Source organism: Rhinatrema bivittatum, chromosome 4, assembly GCF_901001135.1.
Source record: "Rhinatrema bivittatum chromosome 4, aRhiBiv1.1, whole genome shotgun sequence".
NCBI classification, from domain to species: domain Eukaryota; kingdom Metazoa; phylum Chordata; class Amphibia; order Gymnophiona; family Rhinatrematidae; genus Rhinatrema; species Rhinatrema bivittatum.
Genome location: NC_042618.1, coordinates 223,005,411 through 223,019,691, shown reverse-complemented (window position 1 = coordinate 223,019,691; position 14,281 = coordinate 223,005,411). Strand labels below are relative to the sequence as shown.

At 43.6% G+C, this 14,281-nt stretch overlaps 1 protein-coding gene across 1 annotated transcript in view; it reads right to left on the bottom strand.

Moving 5' to 3' along the window:
• BTBD11 (BTB domain containing 11) overlaps positions 1-14,281 on the bottom strand; it is a 473,288-nt gene that overhangs the window by 86,790 nt on the left and 372,217 nt on the right. The window contains exon 3 of the mRNA XM_029599760.1: positions 73-277. Within this exon, the coding sequence (XP_029455620.1) occupies positions 73-277 (205 nt within the window). The remainder of the gene's footprint in view (positions 1-72; positions 278-14,281) is intronic.

The window sequence follows — 14,281 nt, the reverse complement described above, 5'->3', positions numbered from 1 at the left end:
GGTCAGGCACTCAGCTTTCTTTGAATAACAGTCTGCAAGTTGCAGTGTAGTAATTCTTCCAAATAAGCTCACCTTTCAGTCTGGAGGGTGACCTTGGAAGGTTCTACATTGGGATTCTCCCATTCCATCTGGGGACAGTGCATGAAATAACAGAGTGTATACAAGGCTTCTGGTTCCCAGTAAAGAGGTCCTTGCTTATGGTGCATGGGAGTGCCGTTACCATGTTGTTTTGGGTTGAGTGGCTGGAGATGGTGCATTGCCCGAGACACCAGATCACCTGCAAAGAGTAAAAAGAAAGAAAAGGTTGAACTCTTGCTAAACCTATCACAAAATACATAGGTATATAAGTCCTTTCCTTAGTAGTAAGTTCTTTTCTTAGTTTTTCTAGACTCCTTTTCCTAGCAAAGTTAGCTTTGATCCCCTGCTATGTATCCTGGATATGTGATACTGTGCATTTTTAGTTTCTTGCTCTCATGAAGAGCTTAGTATTTATTTGTAACCTTGATCCCAGTTACCGTATCCCTTGTTTGATGTAATGCATTCGTTTGCTTTTATCGTTTCACTGTAAACCGATGTGATATGTAATTTTGCACATGAATGTCGGTATATAAAAGTTCCAAATAAATAAATAAATAGTAACTCTTTTAACCTCATTCTTAACAATGAATACTTTTTGTTAAAAGCAAAATGAAAGCGTAAACAAAATCATGGCCAGAAAAATGTTGTGTTTTTATTCAAAGTACTACAGTAGGCCTCCACTGTCCACGAAACAAGTATTAACAGAGGCAATGTGACCCTTATAATGCCCATCCAATGTTCTTTGGCTTTGTTGGACAGCGTCTGCTTCTGGGAGTTCACGTTCCACTTCCATACAATCCTATGCTGCAACGACCAGTTAAGAGATCAAGTGGTGCCATCTGTAACGATGGTGGCTTTAATGATGGGGAAATACTGTAGACTCCATATGGAACTAGTAAAAAAAAAAAGTAATGATTCATTAAACAGAAGCTAATGAAGATCCTTCAGGTGAGAGCCCTCTTTCAGTCACTGCCAAACTAGACTGGAATTGGAATGGTGTCAATAAATCAAAATGTTAACAAAGTGTACAAGTTCCACATATGTGCATACAGCTAAGGAGGTAGGCTGGGCAGAGCTGGTGAAGTACCAGCACGCTATAGTGGCACACATGGCATATGCAATGAAAGGATTGACAAGTCAAAGATTTTTTCCAAATTCAAAACTATATGGAACATTTCTGACAAGGGGAAATAAAAGCTGATTTGGTCCAAGTGCATTGGATAAAATTCATTTTTCATCTAAGCCTTTCATATTTTCAAGTTTAAGAGACACAAAAGTAAAGCGGAACCTGGGCACAATGCTACATAAAAATTAGTTAAATAGTAAAGGTATGTGAGGTATCAGATACTGTATGTAAAGATACTATATGTAAAAACACTATAAACCATTAGGTGCAGTTGAATGCAAGACCTCAAACAAAATTTGCTTTACAGCTGGACATCAAAAAAGCTTAAAGAAAGGCAAATTTTGAAATGTATGTTGTGGTAACAGAATTGTGACAGGACCCACATCCATACATGAAGGGAGGTGGTGAGACGACAAATTTCAGTAATCTCTTGAAGGGCAAAGTTTTTGACTAGATTTGCATCCATATAACTTGTATCTAATTTTCAAAGAGAATCTGCTCAGGTAGTTTTTCTCATTGAAAATTAGATATAAGATAGGGGGGTAAAAAACATACCTGGTGTAAGGGGAAAAAGAGCCAGACCTGTCGAACCAGGATCTGCCCTGGTAGAGGACTTGTTCTCTGCCTATGAGCCACAGGATACATCTCTGAGAAGGACTGCATACCTGCTTCTAGCCCAGACCTGCAGCCCCAATCCCAATCGTATTTCTTATCAACCCCAATCGTATTGGACCTCAGGGGTTGATAAGATCATGGATCTGATTGAGTTATTTTATGACACTGTAAACTGTTGTGATGGAAGTGAAACTCATAGTTAAGATTTGTTCTATTAAGTTTCCTTGACTTTTATGGTATTGTTTTATGTTTATTTTCATGACACTGTAAACCGTTGTGATGGAACCTCTCTAAACGACGGTATATAAAATGTTATAAATAAATAAATACCCGATCTTGCAAATTACCTTGTCTTAAATCAAGTGAACTTGTCTGACTGCGTACCTGTGAATCCACTATTATATCCTATGTTTGGGTTAATGAAGGCAAGGACAACCTGTTTTCCGTTATACAGTATTATGAATAAATGTTGCCTTGAATGAGAAGATACCTGTGTCGAAGAACATAAAAATGGGCCATACTGGGTCAGACCAAGGGTCCATCAAGCCCAGCATCCTGTTTCCAACAGTGGCCAATCCAGGCCATAAGAACCTGGCAAGTTCCCAAAAACTAAGTCTATCCCATGTTACTGTTGCTAGTAATAGCGGTGGCTATTTTCTCTTTTTTTTTTTTTATTTTCAAAATTTCACAAAATTACATGAAATACATTTCTAAATAGAATACGGTACATATTTCTTCATGAAATATATACAACTTACTTAGCATAACTTCCGGAGTAAGTAATTATTAACTAAAATATGTACCTACATATAGGTATTATGGGGGCAACAGAATTCTGAGCGAATACAATATTCATTTATTTGAATTAAGTATAAGATAGGAGAAGCTTCCCTATTTCTATTAAGTCGATCCATCTCCGGGAATATCATGAGAGTGGCCCACCAGAAAATCTCTTTAATTGCTCAGGCTCAAAAAATACATAATTGTTGTTTTGATACCTAACACAGCATTTGCTAGGGTACTTTAGCACATACCGGGCTCCTAAACTAGGAACCCTTTTTCTCATTACAAGAAATTCTTTCCTGCGTTGCTGGGGTTATCTTTACCACATCAGGGTATATCCAAACCTGGGCACCATAAAAAGAAGCTAATCTATTCCTTAGAAACATTTTCAAAACATAATTACGATCAGATATAAATGCAAATGTTACTAGCATTGCTTTTCTCTCTTATTTCTGACACTACTGATAACTCCAATAAATCAGAAATGTTCATAGATGGAATATTTCTCTCTCCTTCAACCTCGCGTCTCGGCTGGGGGAGGTAGTATGCCTTGGTGCATACTGGTAACGCTGACGCGGGGATTTTTAAAATCTCCTTCAGATAGATTTTAAACAATTCGGCCGGTGAGATCATTCTAACCACAGGGAAGTTTATTATCCTCAAATTCAGTATTCTTAGGTTATTTTCGACTCTTTCCAATCTTTTTCCAATTAACATTTCAGACTTTACAAAGTTGTGCTGCAGAGTCTCCATTTTAGATATTCTTTCCTCATGGTTTTGAAATTTAAGATTAAAAGTTCCAATCAAATTATTATTTATCATCGTTTGGTTTTTAGCTTCAGTTGTTGTTTGAGCAATTGATTTCAAGGCCGTTTCAATAGCTTTTAAAGCATACCACACATTCCCCAATGTTATTTCCTCGGGCTGCCCAAGATTGATACTCACAGCCATGGATTCTGACCGGGCTTCTTGTCTCTCTTCCCCTTCGATTGCCAATTGCAGCATGTTACCTGCAGTTGTACTTGCCGTCTGGGCCTGTTTTCCTCCTCCTGAGGGACCCAGTTCAAGCACCTGGTGAATACCTCCGCCTCGCGAAAAGATTCTACCATCCACTCGCGTCCTGGGACTCGCACGGTTACCCTCCAGCAGCTCCTGTTGTAATCCGCTCTGGGTTTCAAATGTAATCGGGGAAGATTCAATCTGCGCTGGATGCATCAGCCTGGACGGCTAGCAGTGGCTATTTTGTAAGTCAGCTTAATTAATAGCAGGTAATGGACTTCTCCAAGATCTTGTCCAATCCTTTTTTTGAACCCAGCTACACTAACTGCACCAACCACATCCCCTGGCAACAAATTCCAGAGTTTAATTGTGCGTTGAGTGAAGAAGAACTTTCTCCGGTTAGTTTTAAATGTTATATCAACCAGTTCTGTATCTAAAGAAAAGTCCTTTCCAGAGACCTCTCTTTTGAGGAGCCCAGAATTATACGTGAGGGATAACAAGACACCCAAAACCCAATGGCAATGCCGCCAAGGGAAAGCACCCAGAGACTACAGTTGATAGGCTTACTAAAACGAACAAAGGACTGTGGGCACCCAATCTACCCTTAATTGCTTCCCCAGAATGTATGGGAGAGGGTAACCCAGGGAAAGTTGAGTGAGCCCCAGTGGATGATGGTTATGCTCAGTTTACCTGGGGTCATCTGTAGGTGTTTGAGGGAAAATCACTCCCTGGCTTAGGGATCTTTAGCTCTGTCCTCTGTTAGAAGAAGAAATGGACAGCCACATTTCAGGGCAGGAAGGGAAAACAGGAATGGAGATTTTCTTCCCTGGGGAGTGACCCTGGTAGAGCAAGTGCTCAACATAAGAAGGATGAACTGAGTGGGAGGGTAATGGAAGGGGTATATAAGGAAAGCACTGAGAACCCCTTAAAGGAACAGCTTCAGCTACCTAGCACAATCAACCTTGACAGACACCCAGGAGGGGAAGCCAAGACACAGGGCATTTCCCAGGGGAGAAGAATACATCTCAGGCCTAGAGAGGAACAGAGATGTTCTGGGGAAGAGGAGAAGGCAGATCCTATGCTAAGACTGTCTATTTGTGATTGCTGTACCTTTTGATTTACAGCAGCTAAAATAAGCAGACTTTATTCTGCCTGTTTTCTCTTGTGCTGTAAAAAATAAAATCATCATCTAAAGAAAATATCAGGAGTCCAAATTGCTCTGTCCTTCAGCCCACCTAGTAAGACAAGGACCACTCACATAGTATCACAGTATGTGAATATGAAAAAATAACACAGACACAACCAATGCCTATCGCAGGAACCCTGTGAGTGATTAAGGAGATCTGCAGAGGAGCTTGTGAACGGGTCTCTGCACTTCCCAGCTGCTCCTTCCACTCTCCAAGCTCAGCAGTTTTACCCCGGTCCCTCTTATTCCTGCACTCACCTGAGCAGCTGCTTTTCCCAGTTCCTCCTTCCTCTGATCCCGGCTCATCCCTGATGTACGGCTCTTCCCCTCGTTCAATGTGGGATATAATCTCAGGGGTGATGGTCGGGGAGCCTGTTCCCCGTGAGCTGTCCTATGACCAGCAACCTGACAGTTGTACCTTTGAACTATGTCTTGTAGGGATGTGAATCGTGTGATCGATCGTCTTAACGATCGATTTTGGCTGGGGGGGGGGGGGGAATCTGATCGTCATGGTTTTTCGGTTAAAAAATCGTTTTATCGGCGTAGGGGGGAGGGCGGGAAAACCGGCACACCAAAACAACCCTAAAACCCACCCCGACCCTTTAAAATAAATCCCCCACCCTCCCGAACCCCCCCAAAATGTTTTAAATTACCTGGGGTCCAGTGGGGGATGTCCCGGCGCGATCTCCCGCTCTCGGGCCACGGCTGCGTTAATAGAAATGGCGCCGGTGGCCCTTTGCCCTTATGTGACAGGGCAAAGGTAGCGCCGGCGCCATTTTGGTTCCTGATACCCGACGTCACGAGTGCAGGAGATCGCTCCCGGACCCCCGCTGGACCCCCAGGGACTTTTGGCCAGCTTGGGGGGGCCTCCTGACCCCCAGAAGACTTGCCAAAAGTCCAGCGGGGGTCCGGGAGCGACCTCCTGCACACGGGCCATATTGCCAATATTCAAAATGGCACCGGCGCTACCTTTGCCCTCACTATGTCATATGGGTTTACATTTGCAACAAACCCGGGTCTCCTGCACTGCCGCAAAGCAGCACTGTGGCCACACCTAGGGGCTAGCACAACCTTCACCTTCACCTTCGTTTTCGAAAGCATAATACAAATTGGGAAAAGTTAGAGCTGCTGCCACTGAATCGGAAGTAGACATCAGAGAGGAGAAAAAGAAGTAGGAAGGTTCAGCTGCACTTGCACACAAGAAAAGAATTGCTGCCATTGGCACCATCCCAGAAGGATATATAACAGGACCATTATTTTTAAGGATTTGGCCCATACTGTGCGATAAACCTGTGTAATTTTATGTGGGGGGAAAGCCAGCTAAAGTTTCTGCTGTGAAACAGCAGTGATTTTGTACAAGAACTAACTGTTCCTTTATGATAATTGAAAATAGTTCCACAGAATTTAAATTTAAAATATAGAGAAACAAAACAAAAAAAAAATCCCAGGGCAGGAGAAGGCATTTTAAGTTAGGACAACTTTATCGAAACATCAACAGCAAATTTTCCTCAAATTGCTACAGGAGTCGAGCCAGAAAGGCAGATATTTAAGGGCCAATTTTCAAAGTAATTCCCGCGGATAAAAAATGTTTTACCCCATCTATCGGCCATCTGAAAGTTTCCCACCTTTAATGCGGCTGAAAGCTGAGACAAAGGCTCTTTTCCGCATCGAGAGGAGGTGTCCCTGGAGGGCGTGTTTAGGCTGTGGGAGGAAAGGCACATGTACATGCATAAATGCTTCTCGGGCCTATTCACTGCGGATATCCTGAAAAATCTAACTGCCTTGCGCCGTTTGAGAACCAGAGTTGCCTTCCCTTCTTCTAGAAGGAAGAAGGGAAAAGGAAGATACGGTACAAGCACTGAAATATCTAATTGGTACCATTGTTAGCTGCCTTAAGAGAAAGGCCACAGGCTGAAGAAGTATGGAGGCTGTTATTGCTCAGGGTTGAGGCATATTGGCAGAAGTGAATTTTCAAAGGAGTTACACACATTGGGGTAGATTTTAAAAAATGTACGTGCGTGACCGGACTTATGTGCTCTGGGCCTATTTTAAAAGGCCCGGTCACACGTGTATGTCCCTGGGCATCGGGGAGCGGGTAGGGAGTGGGCGGGGAGGTCTGGGGTCGGGGCTAGAGGCCCTCAGCACAGCGGCCATTTGCCGCTGTGTTGGAGGATCGCGTGCCAGCAGGGTGCCGGCGCATGCTACTTGCACCTGCCTCCAGGCAGGCGCAACAGGTAAAATACAATTTGGGGGGGGTGTTAGAGGTTAGGGTTAGGGGGCGGGAAGGCTAGGGAAAGGGGTAGGAAGGTCAGGCTAGGGGGTAGGGAAGTTCCCTCCTAAGCCGCTCTGAAATTGGAGCAGCCTGGGAAGGAATGAGGGAAGGCCGCGGGCATCGGCACAATTGTGCACTCCCTTGCGCGCGCCGACCCCTGATTTTATAACTTGCGCGCACCTGTGCGCGCAAGTTATAAAATCGTGCATCCATGTGTGTGCGCCGGGTAGCGCGCGCACAACTTTATAAAATCTACCCCATTACGAGTAAACATGACAAGAGGCAGGTGGCCCCTTATAGACTTAACCAATTTATATATTGTAGCAATTTTCAGAAGCCCATATAGAGCATAAAAATCCATTTATGCATGTAAAATCTTTAGAAAATTCAGTGAAATTTCAAAGGAGTTACAGGGTAAATTTTAAAAGAGATGCACACGCCAAAATGGGCAGATGCATGCGCATATAGCGCTTATGCATGTCCACGCTATTTTACAAACCTTGCACATACACACTTAAATGCTGATGTGCAAGGAAATCAACGCACTTAAAAAAAATTAATAATAAGGGTGGGATGGGGTGAGGCTATTTTATAACCTGAGCAAGCGGTACACATACAGTTGTTATCTGCGTCCATTTACTTCTGCAAATTACTGACTGGGTGAAGGGTCTGGGTAAACTGGGGAGAGTGCAGGCTGAAGAACCAGGGGGGTTTCGATGATCTAGAAATAAATTGGGCAAACTGGTGGACAAACTGGTTAAACGGGTCATTTCCTTTACTCGCATATATTATAAAATTCCCTCACTTGTGCATGTAAAAGCTGACAATTCCTAAGGAAAAAGCACGATCAGCAGATGCCGGTGTAAATGCTTAAAAACATTTTATACATGCAGCCACACTTGTGCTGACGATATAAAATGCAAGCGCTTGTGCGTTCGTGCCCACATTGGCCTGCATATGAGCGTGCATTTGCTCGTCCGAAAGTTACCATCTACGTGCAATTTTCAAAAAGTCCATTTTCATGCAAAAAGTCCACCTACACACGTAAAACCCAGTTTTACACGCCAGAATCCTTCAGAAAATTACCTCCACAGCACGGAAGAATAAATAGAAGGCTGATTTCCAGTACCATCAGCAAGAATATGTCTGCAAGCCCCATCCAGTTGGCCCATTTTCCCTTCTGCTGCAGTGCTGATCTCTGGCTTTACCTTCACCGTCCCACTAATTCTCCGTGCTTATCCTAGCAATCCTTATCTACCAAAGTTCATTAAAAATGTTACTTATGTGTTTCAGTGCCACTTTTGCAGACAGTGGCCAGACTCGTGTTTTGTGCCCACAACATTTAGCACAACACCCATTACTCCAACTCACATTTTGCGCTCCTTTTAGGGGGCCAACTTTTACATTTTTAGCTCATGTTTTGCACACACAACGTTTATGCTCCCGATTCATATTATGCACACAGCGTCTACATGCACAAATCATGTTCTGCACTCACGGGCCAATTTTAAAAGACCCGCATGCGTAAAAATCGGGGGGTTACGCACAGAAGAGCTGAGCCAAGTAAAAAGGGCGAGGCTGCAGGGCGTGGTCTGGAAGATACTTCTGCTCCAGAGGAGCAGTAAATATTAAAAGAAAACATTAGGGGGACTAGGTAGGGTTAGGTTAGGGGTCGGGGGAGGAGAGAGGGAGAAAAGATAGGGTTAAGGAAGTTCCCTTTCAGTCTGCTCCTTAATTAAAGAGGACTGGGAGGGAACTGGGAAAGGCCTACCTGCGTCGCCGTGCATATTTTCTAAAACATCTCCCCCATTGTGCGCGTGACAGACATCTGCCCGCCAGGGCAAGCGCGTCCATTAGGCGAACTTAGGCGGTCAGCTAGGGCACCGAGCCATAGGGGGCGCCGAAGAGCAGCCACGTGGTGGCCGCAAGCGGGGCCTATCCCGCTCCCGGCAAAGAGAAATAGAGACTGTGTGCTTCTCAGGTGCTGCTCGCGACCCTGAGAAGCACACAGTCGGCGCCGAAACAGGTGTGTGGGGGGGGGGGGGGGGCGCGACCGGCGGCACAAGGGTCACCTAGGGTGCCCAGTACCCTTGCACCGGCCCTGCTGCCCACACATGTGCGTGCCGATTATGAAATCGGGCGCGGGCAACACGCGCTTGTTATAAAACCGGTATGTCCAGGTGCACGCGCCAGGAACTGTGTTGCGCGCACCTTTTAAAATCCACCCCACAATGCACAAAAATCGATGCTTTATGTATGCACAGAAAACATGATTTGTGCACAAATCTTATTTTATGCACAAAATGCAGAGTACATGATCCGCAGATTATGTGCTCCGGGTTCAGCCTCAGAGACTAACACTAGCCCCAGAAACTTTACTCCATTCCCGACCAGGAGTTAAATTTCTGTCATTATTAAAGAAAACCTAAAGGAAGCCTATGCACACATTTGCAGTGGGGAGTAATAGCTAATGCCTTGATTAAAATGGCATTTGCACGGAGCAGCACTAGCACCCAGTTTTTATTTATGTTTGCGCCCATATGTTTTGTGTGCTGAGCTCCTTGTTGCAGCAGGAGGAAAGCTGTGCGCAAGATGTGTGCACAAACAGCCATGTGCTCCTTATTATACTGGGACCTATGTGAAGCTAAGTAAATTACTTAATATCCCCAAGTGTCACATTTCAGAGTGGAGAAGTGGTTTAGTGGTTACAGCTGCAGGCTGAGCGCCAGAGGAGCCAGGGTTCTGATCCTGCCTCCTGCACTAGTGCTCCTTGTGACCTTGGGCAAAATACTTCATTGCCTCGGCTACAACTTTTCAAAGAATGTGTGTAAAATTAGTATATGCATGTTATCTGATAAATATCAAAAGTATGCATATATTTAAAAAGGAGCTGTCTAGGGCATTTCAGGCAGGGCCAAGAGGGACAGGGGCAGGGCCTGTAAGTTGCTTTTTTTTTTTTTTTAAATAAGAGATTTAGCAAATATATTAGGAAACTTACCTGCACAATGTTACACATGCTAATTATCTAGTGCAGCGGTTCCCAAACCTGTTCTGGAGGTCCCCCAGCCAGTCAGGTGGTCAGGATACCCAAAATGAATATTCATAAGATAGAATTTGCATGCTCTGGAAGCAGTGCATGAAAATGTTCTCATGCAAATTCATTGGGGATATTATCTTGAAAACCCAACTGGCTAGGGGTCCTCCAGGACAGGTTTGAGAATCGCTGATCTAGTGCAATTGATATCAGCCTTGTCTCTTGCCTGCTATTGTTGATGGGAAATCTGGATGAACTGGGGGAAGATCAGGGTGAAGTACTAGGAAGGTCTCGATGAATTGGAGACAGACTGGGTGAACTGGTGGAGGTATTCATATACTGGCGATTTAAATTTTACATGTATCCCTACTTCCACATATAAATCAAAGTTTTCCATAAACAAGTTCTATTTTTTCACTTGTATGTATATTTTATGATTTTATTTTTCGATGTATAGTTGTTTTTTTTAATCTTTATTTTATTTAGATATTTTAAGCAAAATGGATAATATGTAACTAGATTTTAAATGTTTATTTTAAAATGCAAATTCAATTACTAATGCCTAATCTGAGATGTAAACCGACGTGATATGTTTTTACATGAATGCCAGTATATAAAAACAAATAAATAAAATAGGTAGAAAAATGCTTTCCATGCACCCCCGATATTTGTGTATGCTGAAACATATGCGTATTTTATAATCTGTGCAGCCCAGATAAGCACAGATTATAAAATATGTGTGGTGTATATGAGGCCACGCTAAGCTGTCTGAAAGATTATAAGCCCTCTGGGGGCAGGGACTTATTAACTGTACCTGAATTTTTAACTTGACATTGAGCTTGGCTGTGGAAAGGTGAATAATGAGATCAGAAATCCAAATGTAAATTATCCTCAAAAGCTCCAAAATACTGTACTGGCAATTACAAGTAATAATGAAATTCTGGTAAGACAGTGAGGATTTTTTTTGTAAGATGACAAATCCTAAAATCAAAGATTGAACACTCTGGCGACACAAGTTGCCCAAGATGGATTTAAAGGGGGAACAGCTCAGACTGGCCTTGGGTGGGATTGCAGAGGTGCGAAGAACAGAAGGCTTCAATCCGACATTTTCAGGATTTTATGTGGCAGGTTAATTCAGAAATCACCTGGCATGAGAAGAGTGCTATTGTAGCCAATGATGATGACACATATTACCTTTTACTTCGGGGGTGGCATTTTACTCCTTACTCACACTCCTTCCGAGCTGAATAGTTTATGATGGACACAAAAATTAAAGAACCAAAAAATCCCCTAAGTAAAATGCTTCTATTTTTTTTTGCACTTTTGCTAAAGTGAGACACGATATGTCATGACGGCAATTCCAGTCAACAAAATGTCTCTTTCCAGGTTAGCGAGATTGAGTACAAGTGTTATACAGAATGATGAAAGCGGAAAATAAATATAATTTGACTGCACAGCCATATTCCAGGTTGCCTTCTACAAACCACAAACTATAAACCAAACTGATGGACATTCTCTCATAACAGCCTCATTTTGGGAGGTAACTCACATTTAATCTCTTCTCACTGATTAAAATAATTTATTTAAAAAACCAAAACAAAACAACAGCAGCCTTTCTCCTGATCACTTCAGTCTCTCTCCTCTCCAGGATTGCTGCCTCACCCGTCAACTCAAAATGAATCCAGTCTTGGTTTTGTCTCTTTGGATCCATAGAGACATACTTTTGGTTTCCCTATGAAAAGTAGTTCTTTGACCACCACCCCCATCAATATAAGGGGTTAAAACCAAGACTGGATCAGCATCTTTGGGTTGGCCTGGGTGACCTCCCTAATCTCCTCTCCCACCACTCTCTGCCCCCTCCTTCTTCAGTTTTCCTCTTCTTCTGCATCATTCACCAGAGTAGTGCTATAAGATTCAAGACACTTTATTGCATGATTTTCCCTTCAAAGGAACTAGTGCTGAAAGCTGAAAAGCCTCCTTGGATTCTTCATTTTTTGGTACAGGACGCAAGGGTAAAACATTTTTAGCTATGTACAAAAAAAAATTAGTTTCCTTCAGAGGTGTACCTAAAGTATTTGGCACCTGGGGCAGATACTTCCTTTGGCATCCCCCCCCCCCCCCATATATAATTTTAAAATGTCCTAAACATCAATAAAATATTTCAAAACAGCAGATACATCAAATAACACCCAATAATTAAAATAAGGATTTTAAAAATCTCCCGCTCTCCATATCTGTCATCCTAAGATTGTCGTAGGTGCAAACAAATCTACACCCGATTTTATAACATGCGCGCGCAGCCACACGCATGTTATAAAATCCAGAGCCGGCGCGTGCAAGAGGGTGCACAATTGCGCCGAGCCATGCAGCCTTCCTCCGTTCCCTCTGAGGCTGCCCCGAAATTGCCCCCGGCCACGCCCCCAGACCATGGTCCAGCCCACGGCCCCGCCCCCGGACCGCCACTTTTTCGAAGCCCTAGGACATACGCGCGTCCCGGGGCTTGCGCGCTCTGCCGAGCCTATGCAAGATAGGCTCAGCGTGCACAGGGGCAGCTTTTCGGGGGTTACATGCATAACCCTTTGAAAATCTGCCCCAATATGCGCCCTCTCTAATGCACACACACATACATGCTTGGTGAGAGACGGCGGGAGCGTGTGTGTGTGTGAGAAAGAGAGAGGAGGAGTGTGTAAAGTGTGTGTGTGTGTGTGTGAAACACACACACACACACACACACTTCCTCTGTGTCTCTCTCACAACACAAACATGCTTCTTCTTCTATCTCTCATCCACACACATGCTTCCTCTCTCTCTCACACACACTAATATACATACACATATGCAGACAAAAACTGAACTGGAAACCACAACAAGCCAGATTCTGTATGCAGTGCAATAATGGAAAAGCAGAACATCACTATTTCTCAAAACAATACAATCAAACAATATAAAATCAAAATAGTAAAACCATAAAAAAATTATATATATCAAAACAGATGATGAATAGAATTACCAAACACTAATAAAATATTTCAAGATAACAGACACATCACACCTAATAATTAAAACTAACAAGGATAAAAAAAAATCTCTTGCTCTCCATACCTGGGAACTTTAGATTTTTAGTCATCCTGAGATTGTTGTGGATTGGAGGAGAGCACAAAAATTTTAACCCCTCTCACACACACACAAATACAGGCACACATGCAAAGGCACAGGCACGCTCTTTCACAGAAACCCACACAGTCACTCACACACACACACACACACAGATATCCACACATACACCCTCTCATACACTCACACACCCACCGACACCCACTCATACACACACACACCCACCCTCTCGTACACTCATACACACACACACCCTCTCACATACACAGGCATTCACTCTCAGAGGGCTAATCCCTCGCTCTCTCACACACAGTTTAGACCTCTTCTTCGGTGGCTGGCTGCAGGGCAGGGCCTCTTCATCTGCCGCCGGCTCCAGGGAAAGGCTGGCACCGCAGGGCCTCGCTTTTGCTGGTGAGGAGTAGGAACCCCGCCAGCACGTTACTTTGTGCGTCACCGCGAGACCGCAGCAATGGCACCCCTCCCCTTGTTGGCACCCAGGGCGGACTGCCCCCTCGCCCCCCCCCCCCCCTTCAGTACGCCTCTGGTTTCCTTTTCTATGACATATACAGCCAAAATGCAGGTCATGCTTTAAACCCTCTCTTTTGGGGAATTTTTTCCCCATTCCAGGCTTATCCCACCAATTTTATGATGTTGACTCTTCTCACTGTATGTTTGACCATCTTAATTTTATGGCTATGTGGAACTGCTTGCAAGGCTTTCTTTATCTTATGGTGCTATGCCTAGGATTAATATTAGTGGTTTTTAATTGCTGCTACCTGACAGCCTGGCATTGCCTTAAAACATTATTACCAGTTCTCTGAATCCTCTTTATCCTCCTCCCCTACCATTTCCATCCATCATCCTGTATTTGCAATTCTGAAAACTTTCGCTAGCTTAAAATAAAGGTGGTCAGCACTGGGTTGCTCTCATATCAGAGCCATGGCAAAAATCCTTGGAGAATAAGTGTGGGGGGAGGGAATAGTTTTTAATGCCTGCCAGCAAGAAACTGGACAGCAGAATCCTCTCTTCAAGGGACTACGGTATATTTGCCAATATAGTTATTATAGAGGTATT